General features: G+C 37.5%; 1 protein-coding gene across 1 annotated transcript in view; it reads left to right on the top strand.

Annotated features, from left to right (window-relative positions):
- The window catches only part of SUCLA2 (succinate-CoA ligase ADP-forming subunit beta), a 44,777-nt gene extending 17,566 nt beyond the window's left edge, over nucleotides 1-27,211 (top strand). The window contains exons 5-11 of the mRNA XM_061434594.1: nucleotides 9,757-9,885; nucleotides 12,689-12,827; nucleotides 20,132-20,293; nucleotides 20,384-20,526; nucleotides 22,001-22,121; nucleotides 22,614-22,702; nucleotides 26,273-27,211. Of these exons, the coding sequence (XP_061290578.1) occupies nucleotides 9,757-9,885; nucleotides 12,689-12,827; nucleotides 20,132-20,293; nucleotides 20,384-20,526; nucleotides 22,001-22,121; nucleotides 22,614-22,702; nucleotides 26,273-26,347 (858 nt within the window). The 3' untranslated portion in view covers nucleotides 26,348-27,211. The remainder of the gene's footprint in view (nucleotides 1-9,756; nucleotides 9,886-12,688; nucleotides 12,828-20,131; nucleotides 20,294-20,383; nucleotides 20,527-22,000; nucleotides 22,122-22,613; nucleotides 22,703-26,272) is intronic.
- The last annotated feature ends 455 nt before the right edge of the window (nucleotides 27,212-27,666 follow it).

Genomic DNA, 27,666 nt, shown 5'->3' with positions numbered 1-27,666 from the left:
GATGTGCCCCCCAAAATTGATTTTAAGTTCCTCTTCAGTATTTTGGCACTTTAAAATTTCTTAACATTTGCCTAGTACCCATTGGGTACTTTTGGGCTGAGACAAATCTAATTTAACAAATCATATTTGCTACTTAATTTTTCTAGTAAAACATTGCAGGCTGCTGTAAATGAATGGTACATTTAACTCTGTCAGTTTTTTTTGTTTTTTTTTTTTTACTTTCTTGGATTAGATATAAAATGTGCTGCAAGAATTCCAAATTTTATTTTCCATACTTTTATTTCTTTAAAAAGAGATATATGAAGTGGCTTCTTTGTCATATAATTTTAAATTCAGTTCCATTTTAGGGCAAAACCTTTCGTAAGACTGACAAGAAAAGAGAAATTTAGGCTAAGAATGTGAAAATAGCATTATTAATTTATTTGAAATTATAATTCTTTGCTAAAACTTACTGTTCTGAAAGTTTATCACTGAAATTTTAGAGTTGAAATGCAGATTATTTGAACTACCAATTCATTCAACAGGCATGACCATATGCAAAACTACAGCCATTGTTTTAACAGATCTCTTTCTTATTTTCCTATGTAAGCTTTCTTCTGAACATTTGACTACAAATTTGAGGGTTTCTTTCTAGTCAGGGAATTAGTACAAAGAGCAGTTCACTTTCAGTTCAGTTTATAAGCAGTTCAGTTTCTATATTTAATTTCTTCTGTATTTTTTTTAGATTTTTCTCTAACTTATAGCCAACTCTTAGAGATCTAATCATTACTTTAGTGAGAATTTAATATTAACTATTTTCCCCCAGTAGCGCTGCATTTTATGTGGCTCTTCACTTCTCTTATTAGTAGATATGAGAAGAAAAGGACTGTAAAACTAAAATAAAATGTTCAAATAAACTCTAAAAGTTTATTTATTCTACCTCTTCTTTTGAATAAAATAATATTAATCTGTAGATTAATTCATCTATATTATACTTCAGTAGGAGGACAGTAGTAGATAGACTCTTAAATCTGAATTTTTTCCTCTCTCTTTAGATCTCTGTAAAAGCTTATAATTATGAATTGCCTTTCTAGGGAGGAAATGAAGAATACCTTTTCATTTGAAGTTTGTAGAGTGTTGAGGTCCTTTAATGGACCGGAACCTGGTGGTCCGAAGTCGACCGAAAAGAAAGTAGAGAGAAAGAGGCTGATATTATTTGGTTTACGCAGAAAGCCAATAAAGCCCCTGGCATGGGGCTTGCTCTGTTTACAGAGGCCTCAGGCGCCCTCTCAATGGGGTGAATGTGCAGAGCACCTTCTCAAGAGGGTTTTAGAAGCTTGGGCAGGAAAGTGAACTCAGAGAGCCTCTGCGCTCCAAAGAAATAGCCTGAGAGAGAGAGAGAAAGACAGACACGGGGACCAAAGCTCTAATGGAGCAGAGGTGTTTTAATCAACATGGTGTGGGCATATATACTGTAGTTATTCTCAGCAAAGATAAAGATTAAAATTCCAGACTTATAAAACATAGGCGATCCATAATAAAGAGACAGAGAGTTGTAAATAATCACTTTTACCATATGGTTCCTGTGTATTCCCCCTTTTTAAATTTTTTTATTTGCAGTTTTAGTGTGTGATGTGCTCGTTTGCCTATACCTTGTACCTGTGGATTATAAGCAATACCTGTAATATGTTTAACAGAAGAAGATTGTAAAAATTGTTTAAAGTGTCCAGAAATACAGGGAGGGCCATTGTCTATTTTTATAGAACTAGGAGTTCCCATTACAGCAAAACAAGCTAATAAGTGAGTTATAACATGTTGTATAGCCTCACCACGAAGAGGTGTGGCCCAAATAAAAGCTTAATACCTTGTGTGATGGGTAGAGGTCTGTTAAGAGACGCCATTTGTTAGATTTCTTTTTTATAACAAAAATAGAGTTCCAAGGAGAACAAGATTCCTCAATATGCTTTAATTCTAGTTGTGTATCTATAAGTTCCTTAGCTGCCTGTAATTTCTCTTTCATGAAGGGCCACTGCTCTGTCCAAATAGGCTTGTCATACTTCCAAGTTATTTTAATAATTATATTGTTTGTTAAATGAGCAGTGGCCCCCAGGAAAAATGTGGAATGTATATCTGAGTTTGCCATATCTTATGTCTTTTTATTAAAAGCATATATCTAGCTTTTCCTTAGCAACTATGAAGTGTCATATATTAGCATTTTATAGATTGGTGAATATATTTATTATATTATATATATTTAGTATATAAAATATATTTATATATAATACATTATATAATATATTTATTAATAGTTTAAAATCTCTTTCATTTTTCTGTAAGAAAAACTTTTTGTAAGAGGAAGTTAATGTTCAGTAATTAATGTTTTAAAATCTTATTTTATTTGGAAATGACCTAGTTATTTAATAAACTTTTATTATTTAGTTTAGTACAACTCTAGAAATTTAAGTTATCCCAGTCTTAAGAGATTATTTTTTTGGGCTTCAAAATCACTGCAGATGGTGATTGCAGCCATGAAATTAAAAGATGCTTAGTCCTTGGAAGGAAAGTTATGACCAACCTAGATAGCATATTCAAAAGCAGAGACATTACTTTGCCAACAAAGGTCTGTCTAGTCAAGGCTATGGTTTTTCCAGTAGTCATGTATGGATGTGAGAGTTGGACTGTGAAGAAAGTTGAGCACTGAAGAATTGATGCTTTTGAACTGTGGTGTTGGAGAAGACTCTTGAGAGTCCCTTGGACTGCGAGGAGATCCAACCAGTCCATTCTGAAGGAGATCAGCCCTGGGATTTCTTTGGAAGGAATGGTACTAAAGCTGAAACTCTAGTACTTTGGCCACCTCATGCGGAGAGTTGACTCATTGGAAAACACTCTGATGCTGGGAGGGATTGGGGGCAGGAGGAGAAGGGGACGACAGAGGATGAGATAGCTGGATGGCATCACCGACTGGATGGACGTAAGTTTGAGTGAACTCCAGGAGTTGGTGATGGACTGGGAGGCCTGGCATGCTGCGATTCATGGGGTCACAAAGAGTTGGACACAACTGAGCAACTGAACTAAAGAGATTATTATAATATAGATTATAATAATAGATTATTCTATTAAAATATAATTATTTTTAATAGAGTTTATCTAAAAGTTTTCATCTCGTTTATATATTTATATATATATGTATAAAGAGTTACCTTTTTGTTGACAAATTTAGTTTACCTTAAACCTAGGCATAATAAAAGTATTATATAATGTTGATGACTTAAGACATGTCTTAATTAGATTAGCAAACAATTATATTTATATTATATTTATATTTAAATAAACATATTTAATATTTTTCAGTTCACGTGAATTTGAATTTAAATAGAGCTCATTAACTTCATATTATCTAAAAACAAAGCTGGTATATCGAGGGCAGCACTGCCGGATGTTGAGGGTTTGAGAGAAAAGATGGAATTTGCCCCAGGTTTTTGTTGAAGGGGACCTGGGGGGTCCTCTGCTTGGAGTTCCCTGAAATAGGTTTTCTTTCAGTGTCAAATTTAGACTTACAATCTTTGGCCCAATGCATTTCTTTATGGCAGTGAGGGCAGATTTTTGGAGGTTTTTTATTTTTATATTTTTTCATATTTTTTTCTTTTTTTTTAAGCTTTCTTAGGGCCGTCCCTTTTTAAATGGTTCTTATTTCCACATGTAAAGCATCCTTTATTTCCCTTTCTTAAGGCAGCAGCTATTGTTTCAGCTACCATTTGCATCTTTTGAATTTCTAATCCTAGATTGCGACAAGCCTTCAAATAATCAATAATAGTCCCTGTCTCATGAATTGGAGCTATAGCTTTTTGACATTCCTGATTTGCATTTTCATAAGCAAGTAATTTCTCTAGTTGCCTTTTGGCTGCTTCTCTAATTACAGTATGGGAAATAGCAGTTTGTAATCTAGCTAAAAAATCAGCATACCTTTCATTAAGTCCCTGAACTTTAAATAAGTGATGAAGTAAAGTAGAAAAGTGATGGGGCTTTCCAGCCGTTTTACCCATGTCTTAATACTTACCGGCCTCAATAGGCCCTGGGGTCACTCCGTCCGAATGTGCATACGTGTACCAAGTCCCTGTTCTGGGCGCCACTTGCTGAGGTCCTTTAATGGACCGGAACCTGGTGGTCCAGAGTGGACCGATAAGAAAGTAAAGGAGAGAGAAAGAGGCTGATATTCCTTGGTTTACACAGAAAGCCAGTAAAGTCCCTGGCACCAGCCTTGCTCTGTTCATGGAGGCCTCAGGCGCCCTCTTGATGGGGTGAAGGCACAGAGCACCTTCTCGAGTGGGTCTTAGAAGCCCGGGCAGGAAAGTGAACTCAGAGAGCCTCTGTGCTCCAAAGAAATAGCCTGAGAGAGAAAGAGGGAGGGAGAGAGAGAGAGAGAAAGAGAAGGAGAAAGAGAAAGCAAGACACGGGGACCAGAGCTCTGATGGAGCAGAGGGGTTTTAATCAACATGGTGTGGGCATGTATACTGTAGTTATTCTCAGCAAAGATAAAGATTAACATTCCAGACTTACAAAACATAGGCGATCCATAATAGAGAGTTGTAAATAATCACTTTTACCATATGGTTCACAAGAAGGAAGAGGGTACTTATCACCGTATAGAAAAACTAAGGAAAGAAATGCCTGGATTCCTCAGTCCCTGGGAGAGGCTTGCCTCTCCTCTTAATTCCTGAATATTCAGGAATTAATAAGGAACAGAATTCCTGACAGATCCAAAACAGCACACAGGAAGCCTCCTGTTAAATGCTTCCTGACAGTAGAGAAAGTAAAAATTATACTTTTAATTTCAAACATTTCCCTTTACTTGGGCTTGCGTCTGTTTTCTTCTTTAGTTTCAGAAAGCAACAGTGAATTCTTATGTTAAATTGTGTGTGTGTGTGTGTGTTGCAGTGAGTTCTGACACCAGGATACCCAGAGTTGAGCCAGACTTCACAGGTTCAGGGCACATTCCTCTGCATGACTGCCCTCAGTTCAGATATCAGTTGCAAGTTTAGCGTCCCCAGGTCACCCTCACTTCTGACTAACTGGCAACAAATTTAGGGATTCCTAGTATCCCTCAGGTTCATAATTTGCTAGAATGACTCACAGACCTTAGGAAAATACTGTATTTGTGATTACAGTTTTATTATAGCCAAAGGATAAAAGCCAGAACCAGCGAAATGGAAATGCACAGGGCGCGGTCTGGGAGAGTCCCACACATAAAGTTTTCATTTGCTTCAGGGTTGTGTCCCCTTCCTTACATACTGATATGTGACAACATGCAGAGTATTGTGCAACCTCAGAAGCTCACTGAACTTGTGGTCTAGAGCTGTCATTTTTTAAAGTTGTGGTCAGAAACATAGAATATGAAATTTACTGTCTTCAACTGCTTTTATGTGTATCATACCTAAGATCTGGTCCCATCACTTCATGGCAAATAAAGGGGGGAAAATGAAAACAGTGACAGACTTTATTTTCTTGGGCTGCAAAACACTATGGATGGTGACTGCAGCCGTGAAATTAAGACTCTTGCTCCTTGGAAGAAAAGCAATGACAAACCTAGAGAGTGTATTGAAAAGCAGAGACATCACTTTTCCGACAAAGGTCCATATAGTCAAAGCTGTGGTTTTTCCAGTATTCATGTATGGATGTGAGAGTTGGACTATAAAGAAGGCTGAGCGCAGAAGAATTGATGCTTTTGAATTGTGGTGTTGGAGAAGACTCTTGCGAGTCCTTTGCACAGCAAGGAGATCAAACCAGTCAGTCCTGAAGGAAATCAACCCTGGATATTCATTGGAAGGACTGATGCTGAAGCTGAAGCTCCAGTACTTTGGACACCTGATGCAATGAACCGATTTATTGGAAAAGACCTTGATGCTGGATAAGATTGAGGGCATGAGGAGAAGGGGATGACAAGGAATGAGATGGTTGGATGGCATCATCAACTCAGTAGACATGAGCTTGAGCAGCCTCCTGGAGATAGTGAAAACAGGGAAGCCTGGCATGCTACAGTCCATGGGGTCGCAAAGAGTTGGACACAACTTAGCCACTGAACAGTAACAACAATATTGAAATCTAGTCATGTAATATTACATTTAAAAGGTACAAAGATGTACAGGGAAATATAAATCTTCCACCCACCCTTATTCCTCTACCACACAGTTTTTTTTCCTTGAAGACTGATACTTTTTAAAAATCTTTTTTTGCCTAAGTATAATAACTCTCTTTAAAAAAAAAAATAAATAAATACTCCCAGCCTCATCTCTTTGGCTATTGCTGTATTTTGAGGATTTGAAACACTGTATTGTTTTCCAAACAGTACTGAATGTTTTGGTTTGGCCAAAAGGTTCATTCAGTTTTTACCATTAAGACAGCTGTAGTAGTGCTTAGTTGTTTTTAATTTCATTTGAAACACTTTTGTTAGATTTGTGTTGTGACAGCTGTCAGATCAGTGAGCTTTAAAAAAAACAGGACATCACAATTGGTGAATTTTTGTATAGCCATTTTAATATTGAAGATGGAAGAAAAAAGCAGTGTTTTTGGCATATTGTGTTTTATTGTTTCAAGAAAGTAAAAATGCAACTGAAATACACAAAAAAGACTTGTGCAGTGTATGCATAAGGTGCTGTGACTGAGTGAATTTGTCAGAATTGGTTTGTGAAGTTTTGTGCTGGATGTTTTTCATTGGACAATGCTGCTCGGTCGAGTAGACCAGTTGAAGTTGATAGAGATCAATTATGCCTTTTGCTGCTGCTGCTGCTAAGTCGCATCAGTTGTGTCCGACTCTGTGTGACCCCATAGACGGCAGCCCACCAGGCTCCCCCGTCCCTGGGATTCTCCAGGCAAGAACACTGGAGTGGGTTGCCATTTCCTTCTCCAATGCAAGAAAGTGAAAAGTGAAAGTGAAGTCGCTCAGTCGTGTCTGACTCTTTGCGACCCCATGGACTGTAGCCCACCAGGCTCCTCCATCCATGGGATTTTCCGGCAAGAGTACTGCAGTGGGGTGCCATTGCCTTCTCCAAAATGTGGCTTTTATTTTTACTTAAAAAACCGGATGAAGATTTTGGCCAACTCAATAATATTATTTCTTTACTTTATATCTTGAAATGAATTTGTTACTGAAACATTTAGATGCTGGGGTAGAAGAGTGAAATTAGTCTTTAGGTTTTTTTTTTTTCTTTCCTGAATTAAGAATCGTATATTCACTGTAGAAGTTCTTTTTTTTTTTTCTTCAGAAAATGTTGTTGCTCATCGCCAAATAGTGACACAACAAAGTAAAATAATAGAAGTCTTATTTAATGTTTCACTTCTTATCTTTTTTGTGTGTCTGTGAATAGTGGGAGGGTGCACATTTAAACACACTTTATGTTAAAAAAAATTTGAGTATAGAATCAAGGGTTTTGTACCTTTTTTTCTCCATATTATACTACTGAATCATTTTCCGTTCCAGAAGCATTAAATAATCTTCAGTAGAATGTTTTTACCGTTTCCTATTTTTGCATATTAAGATTATTTCCAGTTTTGTGCATAGATTGGCAAATCTGTTAGATAATTTTGCTTCAAGGTTTTTTCCTTAACTGATCTTCAGTTCAGTTCAGTCGCTCAGTCGTGTCCGACTCTTTGCGACCCCATGAATCACAGCACGCCAGGCCTCCCTGTCCATCACCAACTCCCAGAGTCACATGAGTCACTCAGACTCAGTCAGTGATGCCATCCAAGCATTTCATCCTCTGTCGTCCACTTCTCCTCCTGCCCCCAATCCCTCCCAGCATCAGAGTCTTTTCCAATGAGTCAACTCTTCACATGAGGTGGCCAAAGTACTGGAGTTTCAGCTTTAGCATCATTCCTTCCAAAGAAATCCCAGGGCTGATCTCTTTCAGAATGGACTGGTTGGATCTCCTTGCAGTCCAAGGGACTCTCAAGAGTCTTCTCCAACACCACAGTTCAAAAGCATCAATTCTTCGGCCCTCAGCCTTCTTCACAGTCCAACTCTCACATCCATACATGACCACAGGAAAAACCATAGCCTTGACTTACACGGACCTTTGTTGGCAAAGTAATGTCTCTGCTTTTGAATATGCTATCTAGGTTGGTCATAACTTTCCTTCCAAGGAGTAAGCATCTTTTAATTTCATGGCTGCAGTCACCATCTGCAGTGATTTTGGAGCCCAAAAAATAAAGTCTGACACTGTTTCCACTGTTTCCCCATCTATTTCCCATGAAGTGATGGGACCGGATGCCATGATCTTAGCTTTCTGAATGTTGAGCTTTAAGCCAACTTTTTCACTCTCCACTTTCACTTTCATCAAGAGGCTTCTTAGTTCCTGTTTAGTTTCTGCCATAAGGGTGGTGTCATATGCATATCTGAGGTTATTGATATTTCTTCTGGCAATCTTGATTCCAGCTTGTGCTTCTTCCAGTCCAGCGTTTCTCATGATGTACTCTGCATATAAATTAAAGAAGCAGGGTGACAATATACAGCCTTGACGTACTCCTTTTCCTGTTTGGAACCAGTCTGTTGTTCCATGTCCAGTTCTAACTGTTGCTTCCTGACCTGCATACAGATTTCTCAAGAGGCAGGTCAGATGGTCTGGTATTCCCATCTCTTTCAGAATTTTCCAGTTTATTGTGATCCACACAGTCAAAGGCTTTGGCATAGTCAATAAAGCAGAAATAGATGTTTTTTCTGGAACTCTCTTGCTTTTTCCATGATCCAGCAGATGTTGGCAATTTGATCTCTGGTTCCTCTGCCTTTTCTAAAACCAGCTTGAACATCAGGAAGTTCACAGTTCACGTATTGCTGAATCCTGGCTTGGAGAATTTTGAGCATTACTTTACTAGCATGTGAGATGAGTGCAATTGTGCGGTAGTTTGAACATTCTTTGGCATTGCTTTTCTTTGGGAATGGAATGAAAACTGACCTTTTCCAGTCCTGTGGCCACTGCTGAGTTTCCCAAATTTGCTGGCATATTGAGTGCAGCACTTTCACGGCATCATCTTTCAGGATTTGAAATAGCTCAGCTGGAATTCCATCACCTCCACTAGCTTTGTTCGTAGTGATGCTTAGGAGACTTAAAAGTTAACTTAATTGATTAGTATTTATGTCTCATTATATTCATGATAATAGCTGGAGCTCTTCTTTGAAGGTAGATAGCTTTCTTTTTCAGAGAAGGCAATGGCAACCCACTCCAGTGTTCTTGCTTGGAGAATCCCAGGGATGGCAGAGCCTGGTGGGCTGCCGTCTATGGGGTTGCACAGAGTCGGACACGACTGAAGTGACTTAGCAGCAGTAGCAGCAGCTTTCTTTTTCACTGACCTCCAGTAGCCTAGAGATTATAAATCTGAACATTTGTTCATTAGATTTTCCCTTTTAAGTACCAGTAAACTGTTTCTATTATTTTTTTAAATGTTCTTTAAACAATACTTTAATGAACCTTCAGTTCTTGTGAGAAATGTAGAGGTTATATTTCACATATACGTGTATATTTATATTGTTTGGTATACATTTTGTGTATATTTTTAATCCTTTTCCCCTCACTGGTAAGACAGTGTCTTCCTCCTCCTTTTCCATTATTTCAGTTGAATGTTTAGAAGAACACTGTAGGAGATGCAAGGACAAATTCTCAAGGGGGTTTAAAAATAGTGGGAAGTGACAGATGTATAAGTTTAATAGTATGCATGAATAGATTTTAAGATTTTATTGATGGGTCCAAAATAAAATCTAGATGTTTTTTCTGTTTCCCTTCCTGCTAGGGTCCTGTATTAATAGGAAGTTCTCACGGTGGTGTCAACATTGAAGATGTTGCTGCTGAGACTCCCGAGGCCATAGTTAAAGAGCCTATCGATATCGTAGAAGGCATCAAAAAGGAACAAGCTGTCCGGGTATGTTGTGTTTTGAAACATTTCTAGCTTTTAATTGGATTATTGCAACACTTAAAGAGAATTAACTTTATGTAAGTGAAGTGCTTGATAAAACTTCTGAAAACATTTTTTTTGAGTGTCAGGTATGTTAAATCTTGTTTGAAATGGAAACTTTTTAGAAGTATGTACAGCATTTTACTTCATATCCTCCATAAATATTTTAATATGTATTTTTAAAAGATAAGGATTCTTTTAAAAGAGCCACTATACGTACCATAGCCATACCTAGTAAAATCAGTATCTTCACTTACCCAGTCATTCCCGTTCCCTAGTTGTCTCATGTTTTTTTTTCTTTTAGAATCTGTTTGAGTTGGGATCCACATAAGTTCCTTCATTGCAGTTGGTTAATAGGTCTCATAGGTCTCCTTCTGTTAATAGCTTATAGGCTTCCTTTTCTTCACTTTCTTCATCCATTTTCTTTCATTTGTTGAAGAATCTGGAGTGATACTTTGTTTTTCATACTCTGGATTTTACATCTGCATGGTGGCATTTAATGTGTTCCTGTCCCCCCTTTATTTCCTAAACACTGTATGGAATGGTAGTGACACTGTCTCATATACCCGTATGATAGATCAGTGATTTTATTTTGGGGGTCTTACGGGTGCTTTAAAGATGCTGATTAAAGCTGTGGGCTTTATCTCAGTGTTTTCACATGCACAGTACATTTTGCCTGCAATTTCACTAGTTTTCTGTACCATCCTTCTTGTGTGCCTCTGCCTCTCATTACATTCCCCCCTCAAAAAGAGCTCTCCAAGACAAAAACTTAAGTATGAAGTTAATTATGGTGTGTGAGAGTTGCTTGGTAATGTTTGTAATATTGCTATTAAATTGTTTATATATAAAAAATAAGTGACCCATCTTAAAAAGAAGTTTGAGTATTAAAGTTTGAATGAAATTAACATCTCTTATCAGGAAACTGTCAAACGAAGCTAATGGTATTGAAGTACAGTAGAGCAGGAATTTTGACTGATACAGAGACCTCCCTGATAAAGCGTGAAGCAAGTCATTTAGGCAAGTGAGTGGTATAAATGTTTAAAGGGGACAGAGATTTGACTCATTAGATAGTTATATGAGAGTGGTAACTAGAGTCTTGAATTTAGATGAGAGAGAAAACACTTGATTTACAACAATATTTGAAGGAAGAATGTACTAAGTCTGTAGCTTTTTGAGTGATGGATGAACGGAAATACTACTCAGTATAATGCGAGACAAACTGATGTCATACTGGGCTGATCAGAATTCTTTTGCAATTCTCAGATGTTTAAATTTAAAACAGTAGATTGTGACTTCTGAAAAATTTCTAAATGAAATGGTACTTTTAATTCTTCTTATTCTTTTTTTTGAAATGTCTTAACCCCAAATGGCATTTCTCAATTAGATCATCCACTTTATTTGTATTTAATTGTTTGCATTTGAATTCTTACAGAAATCACATTCACTTTCAAAGAATTTAATATTTTCTATTGTTAAAGTTAAATGTATTGTAGTATTAGATAACAATTGGAAAACAGGAGAAAACTCCTCCAGAGGGTTCCTGAGCAGCTGTGGCAGTTAGGATTAAAAAAAGAGACATGTAACTTCCATACATGTAGCTTCTTCTGTAGGTTCAAAATTGCTTATAAAACTTTAAAAAATTGTAGATTTTTGATCACCTATAGAACTTGTGAACCATAGCCTCTGGGTTGAGACCTTGGTGTATGTATTTTTTAAAAAGCTCTTCAGGTATATTTAGCAAGAAATCTTTGCTCAAGACTGTGAACTCTTCTACTAGATTGGAAGCTTGAAAGTGAAAGTCGCTCAGTCATGTCTGACTCTTTGTGACCCCATGGACTATATATAGTCCATGGAATTCTCCAGGCCATAATACTGGAGTGGGTAATCTTTCCCTTCTCCAGGGGATCTTCCCAATTCAGGGATTGAACCCAGGTCTCCCATATTGCAGGTGGATTCTTTACTAGCCGACGTACCAGGGAAGTTTAAGTTTAAGGTATCTTTTGAATCTAGCATTTATTAGGTGCTCAGTACTCTTGCCTAGAAAATCCCATGGATGGAGGAGCCTGGTGGGCTGCAGTCCATGGGGTTGCGAAGAGTTGAACATGACTGAGCGACTTCACTTTCACTTTTCACTTTCATGCATTGGAGAAGGAAATGGCAACCCACTTCAGTGTTCTTGCCTGGAGAATCCCAGGGACGGGGGGGCCTGGTGGGCTGCCGTCTGTGGGGACACACAGAGTCGGACATGACTGACGCAACTTAGCAGCAGCAGCAGTAGATTTTTGAATGAATAGGATGATACTCATTTTACTAGTCATTTTACTGAATGTAGACACTCTTCATAAATTACCTAAAAGGTAAAATAGGGTTAGTATTTTGGCCATTGTTTTTAGACCAGGGGGATTAGTAGTCTACCTTTTCTATGTAGTTTTAATAAAATATTAGCCTCTTTTTTCAGTTTAGGTTGGCTATAAGACTCAGTGGCAGTATGGAGGGTATGGGATAAACATGAGAACAGAAATTGAGGTGAATGGCAATTTATTTGACCTCTCGGAATCTCTTTCTTTGTAAAATGGGCATATTACCTGCTTTGTGAGGATTTTGCATAGTTTTGTTTAACCATTTATTGATAATAATGATTAATATTTGATCATAAATGATTCATGCTTATTATTTAAATGATAAACTACAAGGTTATTTATTTGCAACAATGTAATGTTGATTGGATGTTATGCAGCATTCTTGTAACAAAGAGACATATTGCTTTCAGCTTGCACAGAAGATGGGATTTCCAGCCAGTATTGTGGATTCTGCAGCAGAAAACATGATCAAGCTTTATGACCTTTTTCTGAAATATGATGCAACCATGGTAGAAATAAATCCAATGGTAGAGGATTCAGATGGAGCTGGTAAAGTATCTTCTTTCATCAGACATTGATTATCTGTTTAGCCCCTATCATATGCTTCACTGAGGAATTGAACTCATAAGGAAGTGAACTCATTGCTATGTAGAAACTTGTTTTATAATGAAAAGAGTGAATGTGAACGTTTGAAAAGAGTGAATGTGAACAAAGAGACACATTAAACGAACACTTTATATATTTACACACAGAGGGATTAAAGCTGTACTGTATGGCAGCTAACAGTCACATGTGGCAGTTAAAATGAATTGAAATGGTATAAGATTAAACTATTTCTCAGTTGCACTAGTTACATTTCAGGTGCTCTGTAGCCCCATGTGGTTAGTGCATTAGCACACACACAGAACAATTTCATTCTTGGAAAAAGTTCTGCTGGGGAGTGTTTTGTTAGAGTATTTAGCACGGTAGTGGATAGTTATAGTTTGGGAAAATTAGCCATTTTAATCTCCCCAGGTTTCAGACTTTAGAGACATGATTGTTTTTGTACAAAGAGTATATTTTGATACTGCTGCTGCTGCTGCTAAGTCACTTCAGTCGTGTCCGACTCTGTGCGACCCCGTAGACGGAAGCCCACCAGGCTCCCCTGTCCCTGGGATTCTCCAGGCAGGAACACTGGAGTGGGTTGCCATTTCCTTCTCCAATGCATGAAAGTGAAAAGTGAAAGTGAAGTCGCTCAGTCGTGTCCGACTCTTAGTGACCCCATGGACTGAAGCCTACCAGGCTCCGCCGTCCATTTTGATACTGGAATCCTTTTAATATTAGGGAAAAAAGATTAGCTTATCACTTTGACAGCTTTCCTTTTATATGTGTTTAAAAGGTAAGTCAGATTTTGAATTATCATCCCTTCCCTGTATAGATATTCTAAAAATATAAGCTGCTTTATTGTAGCCTAAGTTTTTCTTGGTATTTCACATTAATTGCTTCTTTTGCTGTGATTTGTTAGATTTTGTTTCACATTTCTTTGGGCATTTCTAATCTCCTTAAGCATTTGTAGAACTCTTTCACTTTTGTACTTCTAATGAGTTCTGTTATTGTAGAAATCAATTTTTAGGTGGTCATTTATAAGGTAGTGTAAAGACAAAGGAGTAAATTCTCTTGTGATTATAGAGGTAGTTTATAAAACTAAAATTAATTAAATTTTTTAAAGAGTGAGGGCTGAAACACATTCTAAAAGTGAAATTTTAATAATTTGTGTAGGAGAATTAATCTGTATAAAACTTTCTTTTTTCCTTTTTTTTTTTTTTTAAGGGAGGCAGTTCTTAACCTATTTATTCTTTTAGATTGACATTACTTAACCTGTTGTGGGTCAAGGACAAATTTTAAGAAATGCAGTGAAAATGGTATGAAAGCGAGTAACACTCACCAAGGAATCACCAGAGTTGCCATGGGTGCGTGTGCACATGCACTGTGGAAGTCTAAAGTTGGATGTGGTTTAGAAATCCTCAGCTTCCTTAAAGCCTTTAGTCCTGCGTTTGGTACTTGGATGTCACATTACTAATTCCTATTGCTAGGCAACCTTTAGAATCTTTTTTTCATGTTTCAAAACCAGTCATGCTGGAATTTTATTGGAATTGTATCATCCCTATAAATTGTTGGGGGAAAATTGACATATTTCTAGAAGTCAGGTTTTCCAACTAGAAATACAGTTTTTTTCCATTTATATTTTTTAAAATAAGGCATCTTTTGGAAGATATTTCTTTTTAGATATATTTGTAGAAATATATTTTTTGTTGCTATTTTGAATAGGATTTTTTCTGCCATTGTATTTTCTTACTGTTTATTGCTGCTGTACAGAGACTTTTGATTTTGTTCTTTATTTGTTGATTTTAATTCTGTCATTATATTTGTTTTCCTTAGTCTGAAAAGTATCTCTACTATGTTTCAGCTTGTCTCCCTCCCATGTTTGGGTTTGTTTTCAGTTTCTTCTTTCATAGTACATAGTTTTGAATTTTGACTGTACAAAAGAGACATTTTATGTATACTTTGGTTTCCTACAGTAAAGTTTTTTCTTTTTTTAAAATATTTCCCTCTATAAACAAAAACATAGCAAATACTTTGTGCCAGGCACTGTTGTAAGAGCTTTTCAAATATAAACCCTGTAGTTCATTAGATGTTTATTACAGTTCTGTGAGGGTAGGTCCTATTGCTATCCTTACTTTATAGGGTAGGAAACTGAGTTATCAAGAGATTTAAGTGACTTACCCAGGGACACATGGCTAATGGTAGAGCTGGATTGTGAATCCAGGTAGTCCACTGCAGAACTTGTACTCTTAGATATGACACAGTTGTATGACGGGGATATTTTGGGTAGAGATGAGTCTATCAGCAGTATTGGAGAAGTAAGGGATTAGCTGTTAGGGTAATCTTTTAGTCTGGGACTTCCCTGGTGGCTCAGTGGTAAAGAATCTGCCTACCAATGTGGGAGGATGTGTGTGCTGTGTGCTCAGTCCAATTCTTTGTGACCCCATGGACTGTGTAGCCCCCCATCAGGCTCTCCTGTCCATGGGATTTCCCAGGCAAGAATACTGGAGTGAGTTGCCATTTCCTTCTCCAGGGGATCTTCTTGACCAAGGGATTGAACCCGCATCTCCTGAGTCTTCTGCATTGGCAGGCAGATTTTTTACCATTGAGCCAGGAGGCCAGGTTCAATTCCTGGGTCAGAAAGGTCCCCTGGAGAAGGAAATGGCAATACACTCCAGTATTCTTGCCTGGGAAATTACATGGACAGAGGAGCCTGACAGGCTAAAATCCATGGGGTTGCATGACCTCTCAACTAAACAGCAACAGCAGTCTTTTAGGCTAAGAAGCTTAGTAGTAGTCCAAACAGAAGGCAATAGAGGCAGTGGGAATGGAGAGGAGAAGGGTTTATTTTACAGATGAGTTCAAGCTCAGGCTCTGTCAACGCATCTACATTTCTCATAGTACCTTCTTTTATGTATTTTGAATGGAGGCTTCAGATCAGTGTACTCTGGGTAGTTCTAAACATCTACAAATTGATATGTTTTATTTATGAGGTACATATTGAGTTTTGAAAGTAATATTTAAAAAATAGGAAATATTATCTCCTTTTGTACTAAGTTACCATATGACAAGATAGTATATACATTTGGGGAAATTATCATCGTATTCCTTAAAATAGTAGTTTAAGGACATTTTGAATGACTAAATTTGGAATTATTTCCTTTGTGCACAGTTCTTTTGGAACATATCTGCTGCACAGAATTGAAGTATACCTGTTAATTTTTACTGGTTTAATTGTTTGAATAATTTTAAGAGGCAAGCTTGTAGACTGTACACTTACTTTCCTAGTAATGCTCTGAAAACATAGGGTAATATTAAAATATACATATGTATTTGAATAGAATTGCTTAAATAGCTTGTCATACCATTGTTGGGGTTTCTGAGAGATCTTCCAGTGACTACCCATCTTCCCTGCCTGAGTTCTAATTAAAATGGATCTGACAGCTAAATTACAATTAGACAGACTTAATGAATCTATTCACATATGAGGCTTTAACAGGGCAGTCCTTTCAGGGATAGGCTATGCCTTGGGAATAGCAGTTGGACATGCTTGTTCCCTGTGGGAAGCTTACTCCCAAAAGGAAGAAAGTTTGAGCTAAATTATGCATGTCTGGTTTTACAATGTCTAGATTAACTAGATGGTTAATTTACTTCCCTTCCTCTGGGAAGAAGTAAGTAAAGAGACAGTGAGGACACAGATGTTACACTAAGTGAGCCCTTTGGATGTGAAAGGAAACATCCAGAGTCGGGGATTTGCTCAGCTGCTCCCAAACATTCCACAGTATTTTCTTTACCCACTGAGCTCAGCCATCAAGCCTGTGATCTATCAGGGTGGATGTGGAAGTTTTGAGGGACAGAGATTAGCTATCTGTTTGCATAGTCTTGTTCTGCTTTTGAGGCTGTCATTCTAGTCCCAGCCGTTGTTCCTTTGAATGTTATGGGCACACCGATAGGTAGTTTGAATTTTTACCTCCAGAAATTTCCAAAATGGGTCAGAACAGTATACCAGTGTCAGCCTTTTAAGAAGGTGTTAGGCTTAATTCTGGAAATTTACTCTTTTCTGTTTCTGACTCCAGATTATGTCCAGTCATCTATTGGAGTATCAGAAGTTCATGGGTGAGATTAGATTATATAGCATTAAAATTCTCTGAAATACTTTAATAGTAAACTGCATAAAGACACACCTGAGACATAAAGACACAAATGTGATAAAGTCCAAAGGACCTAGAGAACTGAAGTCCCAAGTCAGATTCTTTTATCTGAGTTAGAAATTCAAAGAAATTAATGTTCTTAGTAATTTCTTAACTATTTTCATTGAACAAGAGGTTGTGAATTCTAGATACAGTTTAAATTCTTTCAGCCAGGGCAGTTTGGATTTTTTTTTTCGTAGGAATATTCTCTGTAGTCTCAGAAGTTGCATTATTTGAATTTCAGATCTCTTATGGGCCTCAATTCTAATGGTGTACAAAAGGTTAATAATACATATAAGTTTATCACAGCTTTGACCCTCTGTTACCAAATTTGGGGGAAAAAAAACAACACCACCAAACCCAGGCCATTCCCACTGCCAGGAACAGTGATCTCAGGCACAGTTATTTCTCAGAACCATGTACTTCATTTTATGAAGGGTCATGGCAGAAACTCAGGCTTCCTTGGTGGCTCAGACAATAAAGAATCTGCCTGTAATGTGGAGAGACCTGGGTTCAGTCCCTGGGTTGGGAAGATTCCCTGAAGGAGGGCATGGCAACCCACTCTGGTATTCATGCCTGGAAAATCCACATGGACAAAGGAACCCAGTGGGCTACAGTCCATGGGGTTGCAGAGTGGACATGACTAAGTGACTAAGCACAGCACAGCACGTGGCAGAAACTCAGTGAAAGCTGAATAAAGGAGAGTGGATTGATTTTAGTCTCACCAGGACGCCGGTGATTATTTTACTTGTGGACTTCAAATCAGTTGAGAGAAATCTCTGAGCAGCAAATTAATTTTGGCCTAGTAACGGCACCCCACTCCAGCACTCTTGCCTGGAAAGTCCCATGGACGGAGGAGCCTGGTGGGCTGAAGTCCGTGGGGTCGCTAGAGTCGGACACGACTGAGCGACTTCACTTTCACTTTTCACTTTCATGCATTGGAGAAGGAAATGGCAACCCACTCCAGTGTTCTTGCCTGGAGAATCCCGGGGACGGGGGAGCCTGGTGGGCTGCCGTCTATGGGGTCGCACAGAGTTGGACATGACTCAAGTGACTTAGCAGTCATTTTGGCAATTAATTTGGCATTTGTGATTTATAGGGGTGAAAAACCAAATATGTACATCTCTTAAAAGCTTTCCCTCTTTTGAACACTATGAATTGAGTGTGGGCTCTTTTTACTGATATTACACACACCCTTGCTTAGTTAGCAGAGTTGTCAGTGGCTGGTTCTACTGACTGTTACAGAGCTCAGGCCTAGGAAATGTGCTTCCTAGGTATTTCACCCCAGGTTGTTTTTATTGGAGAATCACCCTCAACTAAGTGAACCTGTCTTGATCTTGAGTCTGTATGCCTCGGAAGCCTACTAAGGATTGGTTCCTTAGTAACGTAATCCATGTAATCCTCATTTTTAAAAAATAGATACACAGTTGATCATTGAAAAACTTGCATTTGAACTGTGAGGGTCCACTTATATGCAGATTTCTTTTTTTCCAGTAACTGTACAACAGTATTACACAGTCTGTAGTTGGTTGAATCTGTGGATGCAAAGCTACAGATATGGAGGGCTAACTATATAAAGTTATATGCAGATTTTTGGGGGGATGTATCTTGAGCACTTTTTGTGTTTACTGAAATATTCTTCTAAAACATTTACTTTAATGTTTATAATCCTGTCATATATAGATATGCCACAATTTATAAATTTGTAAGTGATTATGAAAATACAAGGGATCTGAAGCATTACAGTCTAAGAAACATATATATTATCATTCACCAGTGATTTCATATACTGTACTTTTCAGTTTAGATTTTCAATATGTTTCATTTCATAGTTTTATTATCTGCTGATATTTCTTACCTAGTGCTTTATTACGAACATATTTTCCTTTAAGTCGTTTTAAACATGTTTAAAAAAGCTGTTTCACAGTTCTCTGATAATTTAAAATTTTAGTCATCTTGGGTTTTGTTTCTTTTGACTGCTTTTCCTTTTTACCATTTGTTACATTTTCCTGTTTCTTAAGAGATCTAGGAATTTTTATATGGACATTTTGGGAGGCTGAATTCTGTCTTCCTCTGAAAGAATGGTTGGCTTTTGTTGTTGTTAGTTAACTTGGCTGACTCCAAACTTTGTCTCTTGTTTTGGGCAGCAGCTGAAACTGCTTGGTTCTTTTCACCTCTGTCTGTTTAGGAGTAAGGAGAATGTTGTAGTTAGATTGGAGCAAGGAAGGGATAAAATACTGAAAGATGAAGTCAGAGAATTAGCTTTCGTAAGGACCGTTTTGGTAGAGTGCTGCAGGTAAAAGCCTGATGAGAGTGAATTTAAAAGAGAATGGCAGGAGGGAAACTTGGTACAGTGAGTTAAGCGCAGGTATTGGCAGATAATAAGTATTTCAGGCTTTGTGGGCCATGTATAGTCTCAGTTGCTGCTGTTTTTCTCCTTCATTTACCCTTTCTTTTTTCTTCTTGATAACATTTTTATTCATAAAAATGTAAAACCCTTTGTTAGCCCACGGGCCATAGTTTGCTGACCCCAGGTTTAAACAGATAACTTTTTCTGGGAATGGTGCTGTATAGGAAGAGGAGAGTAAGCGAGGAGGTAGCGGGTAAAAGAGTTTCTTCTTTCTTTTTATTAGGTGGGGGAAAGGATAGCTTTTTTTGCAAGCCAGTTTAATTTAGCCCATGGAAAAATGGAGTGGAATTTATGGTGCTGGAAAAGCAGAATTGCTGTGACAGTGCCCTTGAGTTGGGACCCAGAACCCAAGCAATGGAATTAGCTAAGAGCATGGACTGTTTTTTCTTGGTAATTAAAAAGAACATTAAATGCGCTTCTGAGGTTTTTCTTTCTTCTTTATCTGTTGCTTAGGACAGATGTAGAAGCAGTAACTTTAATGGGACAGTTTTAAATTCTCACATATTCTTATTCAGGAGATAGTTTGAATCAGTTGTGAACATGAGTTGAAATACTTTCAGTAAGTAACCAAATGTGTTTTTCCCCTAAAGTAAAAAAAACATTTGATTATTGTATAGTTTTTTTTTTGGTCTATCTTGAAATTAAAATCGCTTTCTTTTTTTCCTTTAAAGTGCTGTGTATGGATGCAAAGATCAATTTTGATTCTAATTCAGCTTATCGTCAGAAGAAAATCTTTGACCTGCAGGACTGGACCCAGGAAGATGAAAGGGACAAAGATGCAGCTAAGGCAGATCTCAACTACATTGGCCTTGACGGAAATATCGGCTGTCTAGGTACCACGTGTTCTTGTGTTAGAGTTGGATTGGTTAATCTTATTTTCTTTATGTTTGTCGCTTACACAAATCATTTTCCTCTCTTGATAGTGAATGGTGCTGGTTTGGCTATGGCTACAATGGATATAATAAAACTCCATGGAGGGACTCCAGCCAACTTTCTTGATGTTGGTGGTGGTGCCACAGTCCATCAAGTAACAGAAGCGTTTAAACTTATCACTTCAGATAAAAAGGTAAGGGCAGAACCTATGTTTTAGATTTGAATGGTAAGAAGTAACTTGATTAATTAGTAGAATACATAGTTTTACTTGTTGAGCATACATAGGTCATTAATAAATATTTGTTATTGATGGTGCTCTGTATTTTTTCTTGGTGTTAGATTCTAGAATTGTTTAATACAATTTTTTATTTTATTGCTCTTTCCCTTTGAGTCTGTGGACTTATTTTCCATATTCAACTTTATAAAAAGCATTAAACTAAAATGAGATACAAAATATGCTTTTGTTTCTTTTGTTTTATAATTATTCTTTTTAAAATAAATTTTATTGGAACTATATTCCTATAGTTTCCTTTGGCAAAAACTCTAAAAGCAGAGCATTATTTAATTACCTAACTGTTGACTACTTGTCTGAGCCACCAGGGAATCCCAATAATATGAACTAGAGTTCATATTCTATTTCTAAGCATGGCTTTTTAGGCCTGTGTGCAAGAATGGAGAAAAGCATGTGAAAAGTTCCTGTGCTGGGGCGTTGGAGTTAGAAGCAGGCCAGGAGCCGGGGGTGACAATGTGGATAGCATTGAAGTAGCTGTATACATATGTCCCTTTGTATTGGACACTGGGCTTGGATTTTGGAACACATGGTTTTTTCCTTCAAGGCCTTTTATAGTGTGTTGAGGCTAATGAATGTAGTGCTATAGAAGAACAGAAGACAGGGCTGATAAACTGGGAGAATCAGCATGGCCTGACTGTGATGATGAGAGAATGCTGACCCAAATAAGCCCTGAGGTTTGGATGTGGCATGTATTCAGGAGTGGTCACACTTGTTGAGTGCTTTGGGGGACCTTGTGTTTGTGGAAAGTGGTAGAGTTGATGGGGAAGAATGAAGAAACGATAGTAAGGACTAAGCTGGAGATCTTGCATATAACGTTGTCTTACCACATGGCCTGGGGTAATGGCTCTGCTTAATAGGAAGCAAGTAAACGGAATCGGGAGGGAGGCCTTGTTAATATGGAACAGGAGAGAAGAAACTATGAACTAGGTGTTGAAATTACCCAACGAGGGGAAGGAAATTTTGGTGGGTGGTGGACTGCCAGACTTCAGTGGTGAGAGCTGCATGCAGAGTATGGCTGTTTGGTCTGAAAATGTTTCTGTGGGGTTAACTTCTATAAGGCACAGGTAGGGCTTCCCCAGTGGCTCAGTGGTAGAGAATCTGCCTGTGATGCAGAAGACACAGGAGACGCAGGTTAAGTCTCTAGGTGGAGAAGATGCCCTGGAGGAGGGCACGGCTGCCCACTCCGGTATTCCGGTTAGGAGAATCCCACGGACGGAGGATCTGGTGGGCTGTCGTCCTAGGGTTGCAGAGAGTCAGACACCAGTGAAGTGACTGAGCACACACACAAGGCCCAGATACGAGTGTGCTCCTGAGAAGGAAGGAAAAAAGAGTCATTCCTTTAAAATTTTAATCTCCCAAAACATTTTATTGACAGGTACTATCTATTTTGGTCAACATTTTTGGAGGAATCATGCGGTGTGACGTTATTGCACAGGGTATAGTCATGGCAGTAAAGGATTTGGAAATTAAAATACCTATTGTGGTACGGTTACAAGGTGAGTGTAAAAGGTATCTTGTAATTGTTTGACTAACTCTAAAAGTTAAAAGTTCATAATTAGACTTTTATTTAAACTTTTAAAAGATCATTATTAAAAGTTCATAATTCCAAGGGGTTTATTTAAATTTAGTTTTAAATAGCTATATTTTTAAAATGAGAGTGTATAATAGAGAATTTTTTAAATGTGAGTTAAAAAAAATCTTAACATTGGGACAAAATTGTTGATAGTTTTGTTTGGTATAAGTTGATACATTATTTGGTATGTTTTGTCTTGAATTCTGACTTGTCTGAATTACCATTAATGTGATAAGGCAAAGTATTTTACAAGATGGCTCCAGGTTTTTACAATATTTTCTTTGGTTTAGAAGCATTTGTATTAAATGACAGAAGTTGGTTGAAATTTTATATTTGTGGTATATTGTGACAAACATTTTAAATGATTTTGTGTATGTATTTAAAGCACCTTTATATTTGCATAAATCATTTCCAGGTACACGAGTTGATGATGCTAAGGCACTGATAGCGGACAGTGGACTTAAAATCCTTGCTTGTGATGACTTGGACGAAGCTGCTAAAATGGTAAACGGGTTATGTTGATCGAAGGAAAAATTTGCAGTGTCTGAAAGTTTATAGGCACTTAGATTCTAAAGTGAACAGCTAATACTGCTAATAATTAGTGTTTCACTTAAATACTAGGAGTATTGAATCCCATATACCTATCATATCCCATATCCCAACATCCTAAACAGTTACCAACTCATGCCCAACCTTGTCTCATCTAATTTTTACCTACTTCCTTCCATTGCCCATGATTATTTTGAAGCAAATCCCAGACACTATATCATTTCATACATACCATCATGTACCTATAAAAGATAAAAGTATTGATGATATAAAGGAATTATTGTTATTTCAGATGGGATAATGGTATTATGTTTATATTTTATGAAAAAAAATCGAGTCAGTGTTGAAACATCTCTGATTTTCTTAAATATATTTTGCCTATAATCTTTGTTAGATTTAGGATCAAAATAAATCTATGCTTGCAATTGGTTAATATATCACTAAATTTCTCCTTATAGATTCCCCCTTGCCCATCCCCCACCCCCCTTTTTAAGTTCATTTGTTGAAAACAAAACAGGCTGATGGGCTAGTAGTGTCTCCTGTAGTCTGGATTTTAATGATTTTATCTGTGGGGTGTCATTTAACAATTTATTGACCAGAGGTGTGTTAATACATTGTTACCTGAGCACTATTCACTGGAATGTTTCAGTATTAACTTACATAACATATTGCTGGCCACAGGCGTTAGTTTCTGCAAAAAATCCCCTGGTCAGTAATGCGTTAACATGTTCCTTTGCTCCTATACTTCCTGTAAACTGGTAATTCAATCTATAGACTTGAGGGATAGTAGGAGTCTGGCTAGTTCAGTAATTAGATGTGAGGTGAGGTGAAGGGAATGAATAGGTTAGAACTTTTCTCTGAAAATATGCTTGTTTGCAGTGAGAGCCTGAATTAGGAAAAGCTTTTTGGACATAGAGAGAAAGGATAAGAGTCAGTAGGAGCTTGATCAAATAGACCATGAAAGATAAAAGTGAACAGTTGATTTAAGTTGTATCTGTAGTGTTTTTCTAGTGAATAAGAGGTTATGGAAGTCATGACAGTATTAATAATATGGTGATAATATTAGCAATTGCTACCATTTGTAATTTATTATGCATGCAATGCTAAGCCTTTTTTTCCCCTTCCACTATTACCTGACTTAATATAAGTTTCGTGATATAATATCCACTTTTATAGATGAAGAAACAAAAGCTCGATACATTAATCTTATTCAGGATCACATGTTGTAAACATCAGAGTGGGACCTGAACTCAAGGTGTCTAACTTTAAAACCTTCTGTTAACTATTCTGCTGGAGAGGAGAGAAGCTAAATTTGTTGTTTGGTTTTAGATATGTTTAATTTGTATATTTTATATGGTACCAGCTGAATATTCTCAGATAGATTTATAGAGAGAACATTGGAATTCAGGTTGATAATTGTTAACTTACTGACAGAAAGTAAAATAGTAACTTCTAGATTCAAGCCCCTATCCCAACATTCTAGGATTATATACATATTTTTAAAATCAGCTCTTATTTATTTATTTATGGCCATGCTATGTGGCTTGCAAGATCTTAGTTCTCTGACCAGGGATTGAACTTGGGCCCTGGCAGTGAAAACTATAAGTCCTAACCACTGGACCACCAGGGAATTCCCCAAACTTTTATTTAGATGTGCTTTGCGTTGTGTAGTATCCAGCCAAGACAGTCACTATTTCTGTCGTCAAAGATAGTTAAGGGCTGCTGTTGCTGCTAAGTCACTTCAGTCGTTTCCGACTCTGTGCGACCCCAGAGACGGCAGCCACCAGGCTCCCCCGTCCCTGGGATCCTCCAGGCAAGAACACTGGAGTGGGGTGCCATTTCCTTCTCCAATGCATGAAAGTGAAAAGTGAAAGTGAAGTCGCTCAGTCGTGTTTGACTCTTCGTGACCCCATGGGCTGCAGCCCACCAGGCTCCTCTGCCCATGGGGTTTTCCAGGCAAGAGTACTGGAGTGGGGTGCCATTGCCTTCTCTGATAGTTAAGGGCAGCAGATGTAAATAGACATTTCTCCAAAGAAAACATACAGATTGATGGCTACCATGCACATGAAAAAATGCTCAACATCGCTAATTATTAGAGAAATGCAAAACTACAATGAGGTATTACCTCACACCAGTCAGAATGGCCATCACTAAAATGTCTATAAATAACAAATGATGAAGAAGGTGTGGAGAGAAGGGAAATGTACTACCGTTTTTTGGTGGGAATGTAAATTGGTGAAATCACTATGGAAAACAGTATGGAGGTTCCTCAAAAAACTAAAAATAGAACTACCATATGATTCAGCAGTCCTACTCTTGGATATATCTGCAGAAAACTGTAATTGGAAAAGATAAATGCACCTCTGTATTCATAGAGCAAATTTACAATAGCCAAGACATGGAAGCAACCTAAATGTCCATCAACACACGAATGGGTAAAGACGATGCATATATATATGTATGTATGTATACACACACACACACACACACACACACACACACACACATTCAATTGAATACTACTCAGCCATAAAAAAGAATGAAATAATGCCATTTGTAGCAACATGGATGGACCTAGAGGTCATCATACTAAGTGACGTAAGTCAGAGAAAGACAAATACCATGTGATACCACTTACATGTGGAGTTTAAAATATGTCACGAATGAACTTAACTTACAAAAGAGAAACTGACATAGACATAGGAAACAAGCGTAGGGTTACCGAAGGTGAAAGGGAGGGGGAGGGGAATAAATTAAGAGTTTGGGATTAACATATATCCACTATTATATATAAAATAGATAATCAGCAAGGACCTACTGTATAGCACAGGGAACTATAGTCAATATCTATAAGGGAAAAGAATCTGGAAAAGAATCTATATATGAATAACTGAATCACTTTGCTGTGTACCTGAAACTAACACAACATTGTAAATCAACTAAAATTCAATTTTAAAAGAGGAAAAAAATAAAGATATAAATAGGGCAATGAAAAAGAGGTATATACATATATCAGACATGTATCCATTTAATACCTTCTGATTTTATATATGTGAATAAAATGTAGTGTGGGTTATAATATGCAGGTTATGAAGTATTAGATTTGACTGTCCTTCTAGGAGTGGCAAGGGCTTCCCATGTGGCACTAGTGGTAAAGAACCCTCCTGTCAGCGCAGGAGAGGTAAGAGATGTGGGATCGATCCCTGGGTTGGGAAGATCCCCTGGAGGAGGGCACAGCAACCCACTCCAGTATTCTTGCTTGGAGAATCCCACAGATAGGGGAGCCTGGCAGGCTGCAGTCCATAGGGTCGCAAACCATTGGACACGACTGAAACAACCTAGCATGGATGCATGCCAGAGTGGCAAATGCTTCTGAGACTGTGAAGTGGTTTATACCAATGTCAGAATAGCCCAGATGTTTTAAATGAAAAGGATTGAAGATGCAGTTAATTTCGCATTGACCAATTGTTCTGATTCTATGTTTTGGTGAAAATAGAGACAAAGATTGTTTTCTTTTCCTTTCAGGTTGTAAAGCTCTCTGAGATAGTGACCTTAGCCAAGCAAGCCCAGGTGGATGTGAAATTTCAGTTGCCAATCTGATCTGAGAATCCAGTGGTCAACTGAGGATGTTAAATGTGTTATAATTGTTAAAAATACTGTGTTCTGTATTACTATTGTTCCTTTTCTCTTCAGCGTGTGAAGCTTTGTAATTACCACCTGGGCATAAAAACTAAAAGCATTTGGTCCGCGTTTATTTCTATTCAAAAGGGGCTGTTTGTATAAAGAATGTGTAAGGCAGTTATCTAGTTTGTTCTGTTGCAGCTTTCTTTTTCACTTTTACAGAATATGCCAGTTTATTATTGCAGTATGCCAGTTTATTATTGTTGGGTACAGCATTCTTCATTGATAAAGAGTCTTATGAATAAAATAAATATGAAGATAAAACTTTATTCTTTAGTGTTAGAAATGTATTTATCTAATAAACTAGTTTCATCAGTAGAACAATGTATTAAAACAATGTTTTATATAAGAAGTGTTTATCTTCAGCACCAAATACTTAACTAAGTATATCAGTCGCTATTTATAAGCAGATCTTTCAAACACTCCCCAGAATATTCTTTTACGTATTTCAGTGAAGTAACTTATGAATTATTTGAACATTGTTTTAATCATTACAAAACTCTTGATAACTGCTAGTCCTCATGATGATCCTGTGTTATTGAGAACCTGGAAGTCTGTATCAAGTAAAGGTATATTTACTAAGGACTTGGCAGACAAAATTAACAATGTCAATTTAAATTAATAAAGATCTCCCAATGTGATTTGGATTAATTTTTTTTTCCTTTTTAAGTAAACACAGTAAAAAGTGGTATGTTTATCATTGCACTAAATACCTCTGAGGAACTGACTTGTAGATTGTGTACTAGGAATGATACTTGCATATAATAAAGCAGTCTAAAGATACTTCACTTGAATTCCACTGTTTATGTGTGTGCCATCTGGTGCTCTTCTCAAGAAAAGCCTACGCTGTCCTTGGTGTCCCAGTTCATACATGTGTGTGTGTGTGTGTGTGTGTGTGTGTGTAGATGTCCATCTTCATTGCATAGGACAGTTGATAATTTAACTATTAACAGGTTAAGTACCATGGGAGGAAATATCAGCCAAGGAGTAGACTCTGTATGTAAACATACTGGTGAATTTGAGAACTTCTACCTATTTCTTGAAATGTGATCACACACACATGAGAGGCAGCATAGCACAATGAGGGAGCACAGAATTTGAAAGTAGACTATCTGGTTTGAATCTTGCTTCCACTACTTACTAGCTATATAAGCTGGTCAAGTTTCTAAATTTCAGTGTACCTCAATTTCCTTAGCCCCTTTCTCATCCTCGCTAGAATTACTTAGTGGGGAGAGGGA

Source organism: Bos javanicus, chromosome 12 (genome assembly GCF_032452875.1).
Source record: "Bos javanicus breed banteng chromosome 12, ARS-OSU_banteng_1.0, whole genome shotgun sequence".
NCBI lineage: Eukaryota > Metazoa > Chordata > Mammalia > Artiodactyla > Bovidae > Bos > Bos javanicus.
The sequence above is the reverse complement of the archived record's forward strand: the minus strand, read 5'-3'. Positions and strand labels throughout refer to the sequence as shown.